General features: G+C 42.0%; 1 protein-coding gene across 16 annotated transcripts in view; it reads right to left on the bottom strand.

The window, feature by feature from the left end:
- ST3GAL6 (ST3 beta-galactoside alpha-2,3-sialyltransferase 6) overlaps positions 1-19069 on the bottom strand; it is an 87629-nt gene that overhangs the window by 44181 nt on the left and 24379 nt on the right. For 10 of the 16 annotated variants that reach the window (XM_006047798.4, XM_025282516.3, XM_025282518.3 and 7 more), the window contains exons 2-4: positions 18853-19005; positions 2812-2900; positions 387-486 (exon numbers count right to left, since the gene is read on the bottom strand). In XM_006047798.4, coding sequence (XP_006047860.1) covers positions 387-475 — 89 coding nt within the window. In that variant the 5' untranslated portion in view covers positions 476-486; positions 2812-2900; positions 18853-19005. Of the gene's footprint in view, positions 1-386; positions 487-2811; positions 2901-7532; positions 8111-18852; positions 19006-19069 lie in introns of those variants that run through there. The other 6 variants (XM_025282512.3, XM_044940820.2, XM_025282520.3 and 3 more) reach the window with 4 other exon arrangements.

Here is a 19069-nt window from a genome sequence, read left to right as displayed (position 1 = left end):
TTCATGGGGTCGCAGAGAGTCGGACACGACTGAGTGACTGAACTGAAGACTCAAATGCCACCGAGTCTAAGAATTACTCCATCAATTCAAAAAGATGAATTATATAAAGCAGAATCCCAAAGATGGTCAAGAGCACTGCTTCACTGAAAAGTCCAAAAAAAAAACCAAAAAAACCCAATGTTGCTTACCAATATTTAAACGGTTATTTGTAATGAATAAGATACTAGGATGGTAAAACTCTAACTTATAATGGAAAAGCTAGAAAAGGCTCAAAATGTTACAGGGTTGGTTTGTTTGTTTTGTAATAGGTCCTTCTAATATCATTTGTGTGTCCATGTGAAAAACCCGGTTGGGGGGCGTTTTTAAGCAGCAAAAATAAGACTTACCCGTAGTCATTTGTTCGCCACAATATACAATGCAGCACATAATAGAGGAAGACAGCACTCAGGAAGATGGCCAAAAGGTACCCTCTCATGGCTGGCCCACCTGGAACACAGGGAATGAAGCCAAGATCATGACACAGATGATTTACACAATGACCTACCTACAAGCATTAGTGAATAAAGAAACATACAGAGGGAAGAACAGAAGAAACTGATGTCAGCCTGTTATTTTGGAAACACCCACTAAATATGCAGAAAGAGAATATTTTTTCCTGTCTCTCATCTTCTTTAAACAACACAACACGATTCATGTTTAGAACAATACTTTCCCATATTAAAGAAGTAAAATTCATTCAGAACAAAATTTTACACATCTATTTAATACCCATTTTTATTTTATTTTATTTTTTAAATTTTATTTTATTTTTAAACTTTACATAATTGTATTAGTTTTGCCAAATATCAAAATGAATCTGCCACAGGTATACATGTGTTCCCCATCCTGATATTTAATACCCATTTTAAAAAAAAATATCTATTTTCTCTCTCTCAAGAGAAAGTGAATATATACCTTAAGATGTAAAAAAAAAAAAAAAAAAAATTTTGTTTCATCAGTGCTCAAAATGACTTTTAAATGTTATATAAGCTAAAAGTCATTTCCTCACTTTAAAAGACTGGGAAAAAAACTACTAAAAAATATTTACCATAGCCTCAATTTTTACACACTTTTATATGCACCATGTCACAGCATAGGTAAATTTAGCACCTTTACAAAATAAATTTTTTTTAAGCCTAAAATATTTTCTTTAGTTTCCACTTCTGCTTCATAGGCAGATATGAATATGTTCTCACTTCTACATATAAGTAAATGTGAAAGACAAATTTAAAAATGTTTTTATTTCAGTGCATCTTTGCATCTCTTACCAGGTTTCCGGTCCATCTAGACTTGAATGTACCACTCCACTCACTCTTGTCCAAAGTGTGAAAGTGTTTAGTCACTCAGTCATGTCTAACTCTGGGATCCCATGGACTGTAGCCTGCCAGGCTCCTCTGTTCATGGGATTTTCCAGGCAAGAATATTGGAGTGGGTAGCCATTTCCTTCTAGAGAGGATCTGCCTGGCCCAGGGATCGAACCCAGGTCTCCTGCATTGGCAGGTGGATACTTTACCATCTGAGCCACCAAGAAAGCTAACCTCAATTAGGGCGATGCAGTGTAGAACATGTGAGTCTAGTTAGATTCTTTTTCCTTTTTGTAATTTTATTGAAATGTATGTGATTAGTTAGATTCTTAAAGAGCTCCATTGCCTTCATAGGTATAATCGACTACACATCAAAGAAACTGTTCTTGATAATGTGAGGTCATCATAACAAGTGTCATTAATTGTTCTGGGCACAATTAGAGTTGAGACTCTCAGGAGCTATTGAGGGAGCGGGGCCGTTTGGAAGTGATCCTCAACTGTAGTGATGATCCCATGGAGAGTGCTAGGCACGCCACCCTCGCCGTCAGCTGTTGCTTCTCACTGCAATGAATGCAGCCACCACCCCCACGTGCCACTATTATAAACTAATTAGAAGCGAAGGCTGTGTCAGGAGGAAGCAAATGAATGCCTTAAACAAGCAAACTTTAGTTTACACATACTTCCAGTTTAGCAACAAAATCCCCAATCAACACTGGTTGGAAATCAGAGGACAGAAATCATGGCCCAACTCCACATAATTCCTGGCCTGGGGGTGGGAGGGCCTTAGGTAAATTAGTCTTCCTCTTCCAGCCCGACTGTTTTCACATGTTGAGGGCTGACAGCACACAACCACCCTCTTTGGGCCAGTAGACACATTAGCCAAAAGGATGGGCATCTGGCATAATTGAGGACACGAAAGTGAGTGCTGAAGAAGCGTGTATATCTTACGGTTGTTTGTTTTCTAAAACTAAAGCCAGCTCTGAGTTTTGTTTCCTACACAGTGAAGTGCGTGGGTTTGAGAAAACCAAAGGGAGACTTGGCCACCCATTGGGCAGCCTGAGCAGTATTCCTATTGGACTGAAGGGAAGAGTCAACTGCGCCCAGCCATGGCACAAAGGCCACACCCTCTGCTGGCAGAGAGAGTAAAGCAAGGAAGGGCACAGATCTTCTTGGGCCCAGGCCTCCCTGTCCACTTTATTCTGTCTTCCTCATCCCTCTGTAATATATGTCTTGACATATTATGCATTATTTTAGAAATCATCTTAAGTTTTTGGTAAAAAGCAAGAAATAAATTGCATGATCATCCAGTGGGTAAAAAAAAAAAAAAAAAGTATGGTTCTTGGTTTCTTGAGAAATAATTGGCAAAAAAAAAAAAAAAATCCAAGGAATGGAGAAAACTCAGGTTTGGGATGATCAGAGTGAAAGCCCAAGAAAATGAGGCAGTGAAGATGGTGGATGCATCACTTACCTAGTTTATTGAGGTAACAAGGACAGCGAGACAGCGAGCCTGACCTTTAGGACATGTGCAGCAAATGCTGGCCCCACTTCTTCCCCTTCCTGTGTGAGAGAATAATGTGTGATCAGTCATGTCCAACTCTTTGCGACCCCGTGGACTGTAGCGTGCCAGGCTCCTCTGCCCATGGAATTTTCCAGGCAAGAATACTGGAGTGGGTTGCCATTTCCTTCTCCAGGGGGTTTTCCTGACCCTGGGATCAAACCCGTGTCTTTTGCGTCTCCCGCATTGGCAGGCAGATTCTTAACCACTAGCCCTACCTGGGAAGCCTATGTGATAAAAGTGATCATATTAAACACTTTAGCCAGAGGCCATGAGCCATGCTTCATGCTGACAGGATACAGGGAGCTGGCATGGATAGGCCTTGGCTCATGCCTCGGACTGAACTGGCCCTGGCAAATGTTTCTTTTTTCATGCGTCACACAAACATGAATGTAGGATAAATACAAAAAACTCCAAAGAACACTGAGGAACTCTTTTTATACCATGACTCATCTAAAAATACACCGCAACTAAGCCTTTTTTGTTGCATATCTGATGGTTTCAGTTATCAGGGATGTTTAGCAACTAAGTTCTAAAATGCACAAATTAGACTTGGACCAAGAAAGTTTTAGAAATTATGGATACCAGGCTTAAGACTGTCCTGGAAGGCATTTTACCATGGGCCAAAATAATCACCAAACAATTTGATTAAATACTCAAATATTTAAGACTCCATCCAAAGTAACATCAGTTATGCAAACACTCAACAAGGATACCACTTACCAGTAACAGCAGTTTTTTAAAAAACATATTTAAGGCTTCCCTGGTGGCTCAGTGGAAAAGAATCCTCCTGCCAACACAGGAGACACGAGGTTCGATCCCTGATCTGGGAAGATCCCATATGCTGCGGAGCGACTAAGCCCACGCGCCACAACTACTGAGCCTGTGTTCTGGCACCCAGGAGCCGCAACTACTGAAGTCCAAGCCAGCCCACCCTCCACAACAAAAGAAACCGCTGCAATCAGAGAGCTGAACACTGCAACTAGGGAGTAGCCTGCACGGCAGTGAAGACCCAGCACAGTCAAATATAATTAAAATTAATCAAAAAAAATTTGCATCTAAGGTAAAGCAGCACATTAAAGTCTAAAGGAAGAACTCAGTATTTTCAATTCAGTTTGCTTACCTCTCCCTCAAAATATATTCCTTGGAAATTTTACCTATTACTTTACAGAACAAGGAAGTATGAGTAAGTGAGATTGTTGTTTTTGCCTCACCAGTTCGTTGTTTAGTTGAAACCAAAGAAGGGTGAGAAACATTTTTTTCCCTTCAAAATGTAAAATGAATCTACTCAGGAAGGGTCACTGTGTACACCAACTCAGAAAAATTTTGGAAGCTTTTTCACTCTCTCATGTGTCATGGGCAACTCACAGCATCCATACTCAAGCTGCGAAGCAAACTGGGGACAGCCAGGATATCCGTGGGATAAGCATGTCGAGTTCTTCTGCTTGCTCACCGGAAAAAACTTGCAGAAATAAGTGAAGTCTTTAATTGTAAGTCTATAAATGACACAACCATTTTGCTTTGAGCCAAAGATTCAAAGCAACACCAGTTAGGATTTAACACAGTGTGCCTGGTTTACAGGGAAACAAAGCCCTTCAACATAGCTCCAATAACCAAAACAAGTTTCAAAATCCTGACATTAAACAATACATAGCAGCTTCTTGGCTGCAGATGCCACTATTAATAAGACCAGGGTCCCTAAAACACCCTTACAAAGTTTAAACCATAAATCAATTATTCACCTACAGTGTGAGTAGAGTTTCAAGGGACAGCAGGAATTGCTGCTGCTGCTGCTAAGTCGCTTCAGTCGTGTCCGACTCTGTGCAACCCCATAGATGGCAGCCCACCAGGGTCCCCCGTCCCTGGGATTCTTCCAGGCAAGAACACTGGAGTGGGTTGCCATTTCCTCCTCCAATGCATGAAAGTGAAAACTCAAAGTGAAGTCGCTCAGTCGTGTCCGACTCCTAGCGACCCCATGAACTGCAGCCTACCAGGCTCCTCCGTCCATGGGATTTTCCAGGCAAGAGTTCTGGAGTGAGGTGCCATTGCTGGCAGAGATCAAATGCTTATTTCTTCTCAAATCATGATACATAACTGAATGGATGAGTAATCTACATATGCCAGAGGCTTCCCTGGTGGCTCAATGGTAAAGTATCCACCTTCCAATACAGGAGACTGGGTTTCGATCCCTGGGTTGGGAAGATCCCTTAAGAGTAGGAAACAGCAACCCACTGCAGTATTCTTGCCTGGGAAATCCCATGGACAGAGGAGCCTGGTGGGCTAGAGTCCATGGGGTCGCAAAGAGTTAGACAGGACTGAGTGACTGAGCACACACTACATATACCAAAGTGGGCTCAATCTTGGCAACAGGTTTTCCTTCTTTTTAATAATTAAAGTATATTTTTTAAGTTCATAAAAAGCTTGTATGCCATCACTTCACTTAAGGCTCAAAACAAGCTTGATAAATGGATGTGCAGGTATCATTTCCTGGATGAATGAAGGAACTGAAAGTTTCTCGGGGTGAGTTGTCCCAGCTCACACGGTGTAAGAAACAGAAGCAGACTAAGTGTGGCCATTGCTTTTCACAGTTCTATGCCTATCTATCAAGATAAAATGCATGAGGGGAACCCAAATGAGAAAATTCAGACAGACAGCTTCCTAAGAGTGCTCCGTTGGTGGGCAGAGTTCCAAAATGCAAATTCAGACATAGTGGATGGGAGAGGGCTGCAGGGCAGGCTCCCCAAAGTGATATGGCAGGTTCAAGGGTCTGCACCAGCTGACAACTTGTTAACATGCACATTCCTCAGCCCCTACTACACATGAGTTTCTGGGGCTTGGGGACATGTATTCAAACAAGCGCCCTCCAGTCTGATTCTTATGCTGACCCAAATTAAAATTTGAGAATCATTGCTCTAGGATTCTCAAGGTAACCACGGAGGAAACAAATAACAAATATACTGATATACAGAGACCATAACAGACGTTACAATGATGACCCCACTAGATGGCAAGACCCATGAGAGCAGGACTTGCCCATCATTTTATTTCCATGTATGTATTTGCATCTAACAAAACATGTTACACAGAAGACGCTAAGTAGACAGTCATTGAATGGAGTTCCAGGTCTCATAACTAGATGTTCTGTATTAATTTTTTTTACCCAAAATGCCCAGCACATGGCCAATGCCCAGTGAATAATGGCTGATTAGAATCATTCAGATATATATGTATTATATATGTGTCAAGTCCCCTGATAAAATGCTTTTGCTATATTATCTAATGTAATCTTCACAATCACCTTGTGAGGGCTATAGTAAACTCGTAATTCCCATTTCACAAATAAGCATACTGAAGCTCAGAGAAACAGTAACTTTCCTGAGCTGATAAACTGCAGAACAGGTCTCAAACCCATATCAGACCAGAGTCTACACACTGTACTGTTGCTCTCCAGATATGAGCTTTTATGAATGGGTGCAGGTCTATCCTTCTGATACCAGACTAAGCATTACACAATGTCTAATCTGTCCATCCTGCCATCCCCCTAAGCAGTGACAATCCTAGGAACTGGTGAAATGGAGATCAAGTTCATAGTCAAAAGCTGTGCTGAAATAAAACTCTACTACTCACAACCTTGTTGTTCCCTACCCCATTCTTCTGGATTTCAGTAAACCTGTTATTTTTTCCTCCAAGTGTCCTAGAGCAGTGATTCTCAAACTTCAGTATGCTTAAGATTCAAACTGGAGAGTTCTTATTTCAAGGCGCTTCCTTGAGCCCCAGAGAACCATAACAGTGTTGCTTATAAAAACTAAACAAAAACCCTATAGAATGACTCTTGAAAATGTCAGAGTCTTCTTTTTTTTAGACTCTCCTAATGTTTTTTCGAATATAAAGGGGCTTGTTTTCCCAACCACCAGTTAGAAAAAAGCACATTCGGCAGCAATTCTGGACACATCATTCTATTCCCTAAGTACAAAAACCCCGTGGGTATCTCAATCAATATTATATGACTTCAGGGAAGAATCATGCTTCCCCATGTGGATGGACCCAGCCTGTCTGGCCTCTGTACACCCAGTGCCCTCTAGGCCCAGCTGCAGACACATCCCTGAGCCCATCTGAGGCTCAGCCCCACCCCAACCTCTGAGACTGATTCTGGCCCAAAGGACAGGGAACTTGAGAAGCCTTCAGCAGCAGCTCAACAGTTTGGTCAGGTTCTTACTAATCCCACGCTGACCTTGAACATGTCATTCACCAGGCCTGAGTTCCTACTGCCAGGCCCCTGAATTACACCTTAGTTTTCCAGGGTCTGCATTCTTATTTCTCTCACAACAAACTCAGGAGCCCAGCAACCAAACTTCCAATTTTAAGTAAGTAGCATCCTAAACCGTGTCCGCATCCACTCTCGTCCCCTGATAGCCTGTTTCGCCAGCGACCAATGTCTTGCGGTGCTGCTGCTCTGCCTCCTCTCTCACCCAGCATACTAGCGCTCAACAAAAACACTAAATAACTTGCATCCTTGTGCAAGTTAGAAAAGGACATCCCTTCCGACTCCACAGAACCCTGTGTGGACAGAATTTCAACCACAAGTTTCCTCTCAGCCGCCCGCCCCTGTTCAAGGCTTGTCTCGACAATCTTACCAACTGGCCCTGCTCTCAGCCTGTGTCTGTTCAACCCTGGGAGAGGTCCTTCTTCATTCAGGGCTCCACCAGACCACAGCTCAGGAAACACCCAAGACCGTCTCAACTCAGCAACAGATCTTACATCCTGCCTTCCTTCCTCTTTGTGTTTACTGCTTGCTCAGCCTGTAACTCCTCTGTGGTTACATGTCCCTATGAGCATGAGCAGCAGCTCCATCTCTGCACCGATGTCTAGGTCTCTGACTCCAGCCCCATGGGCCCCCAAAGCCTCCTAGATCCAGCCATCTCCACAGAGTCCAAGCCTTAAAGGAGACACACAGGACTCTGTAGTGATGGGTGGAAAGGCCTCAGTTCTCTTTAACTCATTTACTGCCCCTCTTTCAAGTAATGGTCCTTATTATGGGTGGCACAATCCAAATGTGTCCCTTCATTTATACACCAATAAGCTCCACCCTTTGGTGCTGATGATGGTATAAATAACAGCACACTTACTTCCCTGGTGGTTCAGATGGTAAAGAATCTCCCTACAATGCAGGAGACCTGGGTTCCATCCCTGGGTCAGGAAGATCCCCTGGAGAAGGGAATGGCTACTCACTCCATTCTTGCCTAGAGAATCCCATGGACAGAGGAGCCTGATGGATTCCTGTAGTCCATGGGGTTGCAAAGAGTCTGATGCAACTGACACTGTCACTTTTATTAAGTACTTAGAAAATGGCCAACCTTGCCCTACGCTCTTTCCACACACAATGATGAAAGCAGGGATGTTAGCATTCCCACTCAAGAGATCTTTCTATACATTATGGGAAACTTCTAAATTGTACATTCTGAAAAACTATAATTACTGTATTTTATAACTATAACAGCATGAACTTAATATAGTCACTTAACTTTTTAAGCAAGGGAATGATAAAGTATGCATCTATTAAAATATACTTAGAAATAATATAATATGAAAAACTGGTCAATTCACAAAGAGATAAATCTTAAGGAATTAGTAAATCTGGTTGATCAGATTTCTACTAGAAGGATCTGAAAATTTTCAATAGGCCATAATTTTAAAACAAAGAATAATACCTATAAAATTAAGTAGTAATATTATACCACCTTAAAAAGCTAAACTGAAATCTGAAGTTCTGAGCTACTGTTATTTAAAGCAAATTAAGGCGGGAAATCTTATATTACTGAGTAAATAAATAGAAAATTATAGTTTGATTTATGCACACTTCCCCCTACAAAAGATTTGTATAGTTTCAACAAATTGGACCAACTGTATACATTTGGCTGATTTCTAAACAGCATTTTGTTCATAGCAGAAGAGGAATATGTATCATTTTCTTTCTCCTCTTCCCCTCGGTTCTTCTGCTATACAATGCTATGCAGCTATTTCCTATATGCATACACATACCTCCTCTTTCAATCCTTCAAAAAAGCCAATGCTTTCCCCAGATTTCATCCTTAGGATGTATAGACATATCTTTTTACCCAATAAAAGCTAAGTCCTCAGTGCCAAAGCAGATGACCAAATCTTGCCCCCTAAACTGGGTATGCTCTCTGCAAAGAATGTAAAAAGAAATGACTTATCAGCAGAATTTTGGTGTTTTTAATAGTGTAACAGGACACACCAAAATCATTCAGCTAATAGTATACTATACTAGATGTTAAAAATAAATGAACTGAAGCTCCTGTTTTCAAGATTTCTCCTTTGAGACTCAGCTTTGTTGAAAATAAACAAAGAAGTTTTTAAGGGAACTTCTTATGTTCCTACTGTTCATTCATATTTTCTCCCAGAGACCCATTTCTTCCCCCAGAGTGGAAATTTTCTCTACTTCTTATATTAATGCTGCACTGATTAGGTAGACTCTATGAGTAAGAGGTACTGTTAACAGGTTAATGATGTGGCCAATTTTTAAGATTAACTGTGTAGAGGGAGAAAATTATAATAAAATCCACCACTTTTAAGTATACAATTTCATGAGCTTTGACAAACCTGTAAGGTCGTGTAACAATCACCAAAATCATACTAAACATTTCCATCAAGTCTGAAAGTTCTTGCGTCCCTCTTTGGAGGCAATTCTCTTCCCCCAGTTTCTGGCCCCTGATCTGTTTACCACTGTACTTTCACTTCTCTAAAAGGCCATATAAATGGAATCAGACAGTACATATCTTATTTCTGGCTTATGTATATTAGCATAATGCTTTTGAAAAAAATTGCCCATGTCATTATTTCTACCAGGAATTCCTTCCTTTTTCTTATTGTGAGGGAAAAAATGTTGCTTGCCATTCCAATAAACAACACGGTTGCCCACCATCAAACCATCGGCCACTGCAGCCACTGTCCCCACTCCCTCCATCACCCCTAAACCTCTGACAGCACACCCTGAGAGGAAGAAAAACAGGATATGGGTCCTCGACAGTTAAGATGTCTATCAAAGGAGTAATTTCAATGAGCCCAGACTTTGCATCTTCCCACACACAGAAAAGCACTAAAATCATTAACTTAAGATGTCCCTTTTGTGATTAGCAGTAATTTTCTGATGTCCACCTATGTTTGTTTGTTTGGTTAGCAAAGCAAGCATTAGTTGCTCAGTCATGTCTGACTCTTTGTGACCCCATGGACTATAGCCCACAGGACTCCTCTGTCCATGGAATTCTCCAGGCAAGGCCAGGGATCTTCCTGACCCAGGGATCAAACCTGGATCTCCTGCATGGCAGACAGATTCTTTACCATCTGAGCCACCAGGGAAGTCCTTTAATTTAGCAAAAACTCCTCTATATCCTAGCTCCTCCCTAACCTCTTTGGAACAGTTCCTCAGAGCTATCTGAGAGGCTGTCTCTCCAGTTACAGTCTTCAGAAAGGCCACCAAATAAAACATAATTCTCAACTTTTAGGTTGTATACTTTTTAAATTAGATGACATCGCTTCCATTTTATGTCTATACCATAATCACAGTTAATCAATTCACCAGTTAACAGACATTTAGTTACTATTATATAAATACAGCTACTGAAACCAAGCAGGACCCTGTGGGCTCGTGGGCACAGAGGCCTTCCTGTGTCCCCACCCCTTTCCTTGTTTGTACGGAACACCCTCCAGCCTCCGTGGCCTTCCCCGAGTTTTAAAGAGCAGACTCAAACAGTTGCTAATTAGGGAAGGAAGAGGATGCAGATACAAAGGAGACCCTGAGACCAGGTTAAAAAAGCGAAGGACCTGCACACATCTAGATCCTTATCAGCAACCATACGCTTGGACCACTGCTATAAAATTCTTCACCAAACCCTTCCAGGAGGGGATACACAGTTTTTCAGAGCACAAGACTGCTCTGTTCCCCTTTGCCTGGCAAAGTAATAAAGCTCTTCCTTTTAACTTCACCCAAAACTCTTTCTCTCAGATTCAATTTGACACTGGTGCACAGAGACCTCAGTTTTCAGAATCACTACACTAAAAATTGAGGATTTGGGTATATACATGTTATCATGGGTCACATAGTAAATGTATTTCTTAACTTATATGAAGATTACTCGCTTCAATCTCTCAGTTAAAAGGAAAATCCTGTATCTATAAACAATTCAAATTACTGATGCCACTGAACCATACAAATTACTGACATGGGTAAGAACAGATTACCCTATTACCCTACTAGTACTGAACACTTACTACTGATGTGTGCTCTACTTCAAGACATGGTGAACAGAGCTCCTGGTCTGGCGAGAGAAGTTACGTTGTTCCAAAAGGAGTATGATTATCTTCTGTGGTAAGCAGAATGAAACATTTTAGATCCCAGCTCCTCAGAGTGTGGTTCAAAAACCAGCAGGACCCCATGGGGCCCTCCCTGGTATAAATCCTTCCTGTGTCTCCCACTTTCTGTTTGTAGGAAACAGACCTTCCCTGAGTTTCAAAGGGCAAACAGTTGCTAATAAGGACAGAGAGGGGATGTAGAAACAAGGAGGAGCAGTCAAGAAACAACACTGCAGCCTTAGGGCAGTGTCCTGGCTCCTCCTCAAGGAATATACGTCATTATGCACGCTTGATGAGCTCTTTCAAATCCCAAAAGATGATGCTGTGAAAGTGCTGCACTCAATATGCCAACAAATTTGGAAAACTCAGCAGTGGCCACAGGACTGGAAAAGGTCAGTTTTCAGTCCAATCCCAAAGAAAGGCAATGCCAAAGAATGCTCAAACTACCGCACAAGTGCACTCATCTCACATGCTAGTAAAGTAATGCTCAAAATTCTCTAAGCCAGGCTTCACGGTATGTGAACCATGAACTTCCAGATGTTCAAGCTGGTTTTAGAAAAGGCAGAGGAACCAGAGATGAAACTGCCAACATCTGCTGGATCATTGAAAAACCAAGAGAGTTCCAGAAAAACATCATTTCCGCTTTATTGGCTATGCCAAAGCCTTTGACTGTGTGGATCACCACAAACTGTGAAAAATTCTTAAAGAGATGGCAATACCAAACCACCTGACCCGCCTCTTGACAAACCTGTTTGCAGTTCAGGAAGCAACAGTTAGAACTGGACATGGAACAACAGACTGGTTCCAAATAGGTAAAGGAGTACGTCAAAGCTATATATTGTCACCATGCTTATTTAATTTATATACAGAGTATATCATGAGAAACACTGGGCCGGATGAAGCACAAGCTGGAATCAAGATTGCTGGGAGAAACATCAATAACCTCAGGTATGCAGATGACACCACCCTTATGGCAGAAAGTGAAGAAGACCTAAAGAGCTTCTTGATCAAAGTGAAAGAGAAGAGTGAAAAAGTTGGCTTAAAGCTCAACATTAAAAAACTAAGATCATGGCATCTGGTCCCATCACTTCATGGCAAACAGATGTGGAAACAGTGGTAGACTTTATTTTTTGGGGGGGCTCCAAAATGACTGCAGATGGTGCTTGCACCATGAAATGAAAGACACTTGCTCCTTGGAAGAAAAGTTATGACCAACCTAGACAGCACATTAAAAAGCAGAGACATTGCTTTGCCAACAAAGGTCCATCTAGTCAAGGCTATGGTTTTTCCAGTAGTCATGTATAGATGTAAGAGTTGGACTATAAAGAAAGCTGAGAGCCGAAGAATTGATGCTTTTGAACTGTGGTGTTGGAGAAGACTCTTGAGAGTCCCTTGGACTGCAAGGAGAACCAACCAGTCCATCCTAAAAGAAATCAGCCCTGAATATTCATTGGAAGGACTGATACTGAGGCTAAAACTCCAATACCTTGGCCACTTGATGTGAAGAACTGACTCATTTGAAAAGACCCTGATGCTGGGAAAGACTGAAGGTGGGAGGAGAAGGGGAGGACAGAGGATGAGATGGTTGAATGGCATCACCAACTCAATGGACATGAATCTGAGTAGACTCCGGGAGTTGGTGATGGACAGGGAGGCCTGGCGTGCTGCGATTCATGGGGTCGCAAAGAGTCAGACATGACTGAGCGACTGAACTGAACTGAACTTTATTTCATTCCAGTCCTCTCTAGTCTCTACAGTTTTCAATCCCTAAAACGCCTCCCTTGGGTGGCACAGGGTCTCACTCCTGTAAAGAGTTGGACATGACTCAGCGACTGAACTGAACTGAACTGATGCATGTTTGAGTTCTTCTGCAGAAACCACAGCATCCCACCCAGGCATAAGATGGTAACTTCAGGCTCAGCACAAGATTCCTGGAACATACCCTGTTACCTCACCACCAACCAATCAGAACAAAGTCACACACCCTGCCTCTCTCATCCCATATTTTACCTATAAAAACTTCTCCCCCCAAATAAACTGAGAGGTCAGGGGTTTTGAGCACAAGCCACCCATTCTCTTGGCTTGGCCCTGCAATAAACCTTTCTCTGCTCCAAAATCTGACATTTAGTTATCTGGCCTCACTATATGCTCATGAACTTTCATTGGTTAACAGTTTCAGCATCACCTGGGAACCTGGTAGAGATGCAGAATCTCAGCTCCACTCCTTGATCCACAGAGTCAAATACACATTTTAACAAGATTCCCCAGTGATCTGCATGTTTGAGAAGCACTGCTGGAGAAGGTCCAAGGAAAAAGGAATTAGATCCCATGAAGAGGATCAGGGCTTCACAAAAAGCAGTCTGAGAGGAACTGGAAGCTCGTTCTAAGTTCCATACTACCACTTTTAAGAGTCCTTTGGGCTTGATCTTTGAAAATTTCTAATCAACAGAATTTTGTCTGAACAAACTAGTGGGACTCTCTGAAAATAAATGGCTTTGAGAAAAAGTTTGCTCACCATTCTAGGGGATGTTTGCAGTCCCTTTGTAAATTCCCAGACATTTTCTTTCCTATATTGTTTACAGTCTCAGAGAAAATATATAGGATTCCTCTCAGATCACACCTAAGGGACAGACACTTCATTCTTCATCACCTGCTTATTTACCTAAAAGGGCCAACTGAATTGCCAAACAATCACAACAACATTTCCAATGACTGCTATTCACAACTGGAACCCAAGTATTATAGATCTTGGAGCTAGAAAAACTGCAAGAGTTCAGGGCATTCAGGCAGAGTAAGGTCTTATGTCACCACATAACAAGAGAAGCAGACAGGATTTAGAAAAAAAGTAAAGACTTGCCAAAAGTGACCTCACTCATAAGTAGCAGAGTTGGCAGCTCAGGAGAACATTTTTATGTGGGTTTTCCTTCAGCCTGATTCCAGGCCCATGGTGGGTACACAGTAATAACCCTGCAGTCTTAGGAAAAGGAGTACGTCAAGGCTGTATATTGTCACCCTGCTTATTTAACTTCTATGCAGAGTACATCATGAGAAACACTGGGCTGGAAGAAGCACAAGCTGGAATCAAGATTGCCGGGAGAAATATCAGATATGCAGATGACACCACCCTTATGGCAGAAAGTGAAGAGAAACTAAAAAGCCTCTTGATGAAAGTGAAAGAGGAGAGTGAAAAAATTGGCTTAAAGCTCAACATTCAGAAAACTAAGATCATGGCATCTGGTCCCATCACTTCATGGCAAATAGATGGGGAAACAGTGGAAACAATGGTTGACTTTATTTTTTGGGCTCCAAAATCACTGCAGATGGTGACTGCAGCCATGAAATTAAAAGACGCTTGCTCCTTGGAAGAAAAGTTATGGCCAACCTAGATAGGATATTCAAAAGCAGAGACATTACTTTGCCAACAAAGCTCCATCTAGTCAAGACTATGGTTTTTCCAGTGGTCATGTATGGATGTGAGAGTTGGATTGTGAAGAAAGCTGAGCGCTGAAGAATCGATGCTTTTGAATTGTGGTGTTGGAGAAGACTCTTGAGAGTCCCTTGGACTGCAAGGAGATCCAACCAGTCCACTCTAAAGGAGATCACCCCTGGGTGTTCTTTGGAAGGAATGATGCTAAAGGTGAAACTCCAGTACTTTGGCCACCTCATGCGAAGAGTTGACTCATTGGAAAAGACTCTGATGCTGGGAGGGATTGGGGGCAGGAAGAAAAGGGGACGACAGAGGATAAGATGACTGGATGGCATCACCAACTTGATGGATGTGAGTCTGAGTGAATTCCAGGAGTTGGTGATGGACAGGGAGGCCTGGCGTGCTTCGATTCACGGGGTTGCAAAGAGTCGGACACGACTGAGCGACTGAACTGAACTGAACATCATTTCATTCCAGTCTTCTCCAGTCTTTACAGTTTTCAATCCCTAAAACGCCTCCCTTGGGCGGCACAGGGTCTCATTCCTGCTACCTGAGCTTCTAACTCCTTTTTCTTCTTCCTCACCACACCTAAATACAGGTGTTCTTGAGCTCTTATCTCAATCCTGTTCCTAAACCCATGTTCTCATTACTTCTCAAACCACTAGCAATGATCTCTAAGCTATGTTCCCTTTAAACCAGCCCACGTGCTCGCTGGCATAAACTCCCCAAAGGCCAGCTCGCATTTTGTCACCTGCCCCACAGGAAAACCTTCAGTGGCATTCCATTGTCTGCCAAATACACATAAAATCGCTTAGCCTGGCATTTAAGAATCTTTAATTTGGTTCTTCCATCTTCCTTCTCATCTTCTTCATACAATTTAGTCTTCATAGGTAGCAGCACAATTGGGTGTTAAAGTTGCCTGTGTGGTGATCAGACCCCTGGGTTGAATTTCAGTTCTATCTCTGTCTAGTCATATGACCCTAGGAAGTTTCTAAATCTCTTTATACCTCATCTGTAAAATGGGAATAAAGATAGTACCTTATAGAGCTATGTAAGTTGTAAATATAAAGCACTTAGAAGAATGTCTGGCACATGATAAGGACTTTCCTAATCTTGTTTTTAATTCTTCTTTTAAAACTAATAAAGTATCAGCTGCCCATACACCAAGATGTCGCTAAAAAACTAACTTCATAACATCCTTGTAAATATACTACAGAACTCATGACATTGTACAACAAAAGCCAAAAAGAAAAAAAAAAATTAAGCTTCCATTACTGTATGCTAGCTATTATTTCTCTACATTCATTTAAACATTTCAAAGTATCTGTATTAGAAAGCCTTACTCATCTGCTTATAAAATAAAAAGGCATTTAAGATAATGTAAATCATTAGCAAAACTCAGACCATATTTCTGGCTATAGAAGCCATACCATTTTATGCTTTTCATAATAAAACTTCTCCGAGCACTAGTAAAACCAAACAACCTAGATTTGTAATCAGCTGCTGCTGCTACTGCTGCTAAGTCACTTCAGTCGTGTCCGACTCTGTGCGACCCCAAATTTATGTCTTGAAGCAAGAAATGAAATCAAGAGCTTTACAGATAATCTGACTTGGAAAATAGTTTTTATCTTACACTCTGATTTGGATCCATTACAATGCTGAGGATTCAAATACTATGTTCGAGGCTCAAAAGCAAATGCTGGGGTCAATCAGCAACACCTAACACCTTCATCCTAATAAGGTAAGGATGAAGAGCTGAATATCTGTCAGCCCTAGACTGGGAATGGAGAAAGAAGAAGAAACAACGCAACAGAGGGCAATAAAACTAAATGCTTTGGGTATATAACTCGCTTAATCCTCAAAACCACCCCTTAAGAAAGGCCACCCCTATCATAGACATGAAGACACTAAAGCACCGAGAAGTTATAATATGCCCACAGATGTTCAAGTGGTAAGTGGCAGTGCTGGAATTTGAACCCAGGCACACACCAGAATCTCTGCTCTTCACTGTTAGGCTATAAAGACTCAAAATAGTTCCATCTTCTTGATAGAAGGAGATATATAAGCAGACAGGAAAGGCAGTTCCACAAATCACCAAGAGATTACAGCCCAGCAATGGTGGTTTAGTTGCTAAGTCGTGTCTGACTCTTGAGGCCCCATGGACTGTAGCCTGCCAGGCTCCTCTGTCCACGGAATTCTCCCGACAAGAACACTGGAGTGGGTTGCCATTTCCTTTTCCAGGGGATCTTCCTGACTCAGTGATTGAACCCATGTCTCCTGCACTGCAGATGGATTCTTTACCACTGAGCCACAAGGGAAGCCCTTTAAAGCCCAGATTTCATTCAGTTAAGATGTTTCTGGGACTTTGCTGCTGGTCCAGTGGTTAAGAATCACCTGCCAGTGCAGGGGACACAGGTTCGATCCCTGTTCCAGGAAGACTCCACATGCTTTAAGACAATTAAGCCCATGAGGCACAACTACTTTGTGCTCGAGAGCCCATGCTCTAGAGAAACCATTGTAATGAGAAACCTAGAGAGTAGCCTCCGCTCAGTGTAACTACAGAAAGCCTGAATGCAGCAACGAAGACCCAACGTAGCCAAACATAAATATTCTGGCAGGAAGAAACTAAAGACCCAGCCCCACCTCCAGCCTATGCTCAAGAGTTCTGCAAGCCCAGTGGCTTGGGACACGAGGGATAGGCTTTGAATCCACTCATAATTTTGGTGTGAACAATGAAGATCTCAAGAAATTCCCAAGGACTAAATCCCCAAACCACTGTAAATGCCCAAACTCCCCAGTACCCAAAAAGGACAATGTTGTCAGTCAATAAGTGTCCTTCACAAAATGATTTGTAAACAAAGTGATGACAAATTTGCTAGATGAACAATAGTTCTCTGACAAATCTCAACGTATCAGAAAGATGATGGATTCATGGGTAAAACACAGAGCTAATTCCTAGTAGACATTTGAGCTCCGGAGCTTTCTCAGAATAAATTTATAAATTGGTGTATATTTGTACATGGGATTCTAGGAATGTAAGGAGAATATAACTATAAACTATATTAAAATACTTGAGCGAATATTATTAATTGTAGCATAAAGGCAGAGAGGGAACTAGAGTTCATTCTAACACAGCTGGTGAACAGCACTTGTGATGCATGTAATATTCTAGTTGTAACTTCAGTTTACTTACTCTTTCACTTTGATGTTGGTTTAGAACAGTCCCAAAGAAGGCCATTAAGATTGAGAATAAAAATAATAACTAAAGCTTTCATAGCTCAATTTTGGGATATGCTAGAGAACTGACTCATTTGAAAAGACCCTGATGCTGGGAAAGATTGGGAGGAGAAGGGGATGACAGGATGAGATGGTTGGATGGCATCACCAACTCAATGGACAGGAGTCTGAGTAAACTCGGGGAGGTGGTGATGGACAGGGAGGCCTGGAGTGCTACAGTCCGAGGAGAGGCAAAGGGTTGGACACGACTGAGCAACTGGACTGAACTGAACTGAAAGAGTCACTGGTTACATAATAACATAGTTTCAAAGGCCCTCTGGCTACATGTTAAACTAGTAAGAGATAAATTAATAGGTAGCTGTATACAGAGAAGGAGAGGGTATTTAAAGTCACCAGCCAGCATAAAACTGTTGTAAAGCACAGGGAGCTCAGCTTGGTGCTCAGTGCTGACCTGGAGGGGTGGGATAGAGGGTGGGGTAGAATGGAGAGTGGAGTGAGAGGGAGGTTCACAAAAAGCAGGATATATGTAGACATATGGCTGAAGAGTTGACTCATTGGAGAAAATTCTGATGCTGAGAGGGATTGGGGGCAGAAGGAGAAGGGGATGACAGAGGATGAGATGGCTGGATGGCATCACTGACTCGATGGACCTGAGTCTCAGTGAACTCCGGGAGTTGGTGATGGACAGGGAGGCCTGGTGTGCTGCGATTCATGGGGTCGTAAAGAGTCGGACACGACTGAGCGACTGATCTGATCTGATGGCTGGATCACTTTGTTATTAAAGCAGAAACTAACACAACATTGTAAAGCAATTATATACCAATAAAGTCAGTTTAAATGGTATAAGAATTGTATCAGAACATTTCAAGTGTTCAAACATCTAAGAAGTCTGAGATGACAGTCCTGGTGCTTTTGCTCACCTGCACTTTTAGGAATCTGTTTCCCAGAGGTCCTTTCTGTTCGTAAGGGTGTAGAATGTGGTAAGGGCACCGGAGGCCCAGAAGGCTGCTGCTATACTGTCCACTAGAAATTATCCAAGATAAGAGGTTGTGCTGCTTCTTCACTTCCAAGTGCTGAAACAAAACACAAATTCAGCATGCTTACAAGGATGGCTCAGCAACCCAAGAAAAATCTTAA

The sequence above is a fragment of the Bubalus bubalis genome, chromosome 1 (genome assembly GCF_019923935.1).
Source record: "Bubalus bubalis isolate 160015118507 breed Murrah chromosome 1, NDDB_SH_1, whole genome shotgun sequence".
NCBI lineage: Eukaryota > Metazoa > Chordata > Mammalia > Artiodactyla > Bovidae > Bubalus > Bubalus bubalis.
The sequence above is the reverse complement of the archived record's forward strand: the minus strand, read 5'-3'. Positions and strand labels throughout refer to the sequence as shown.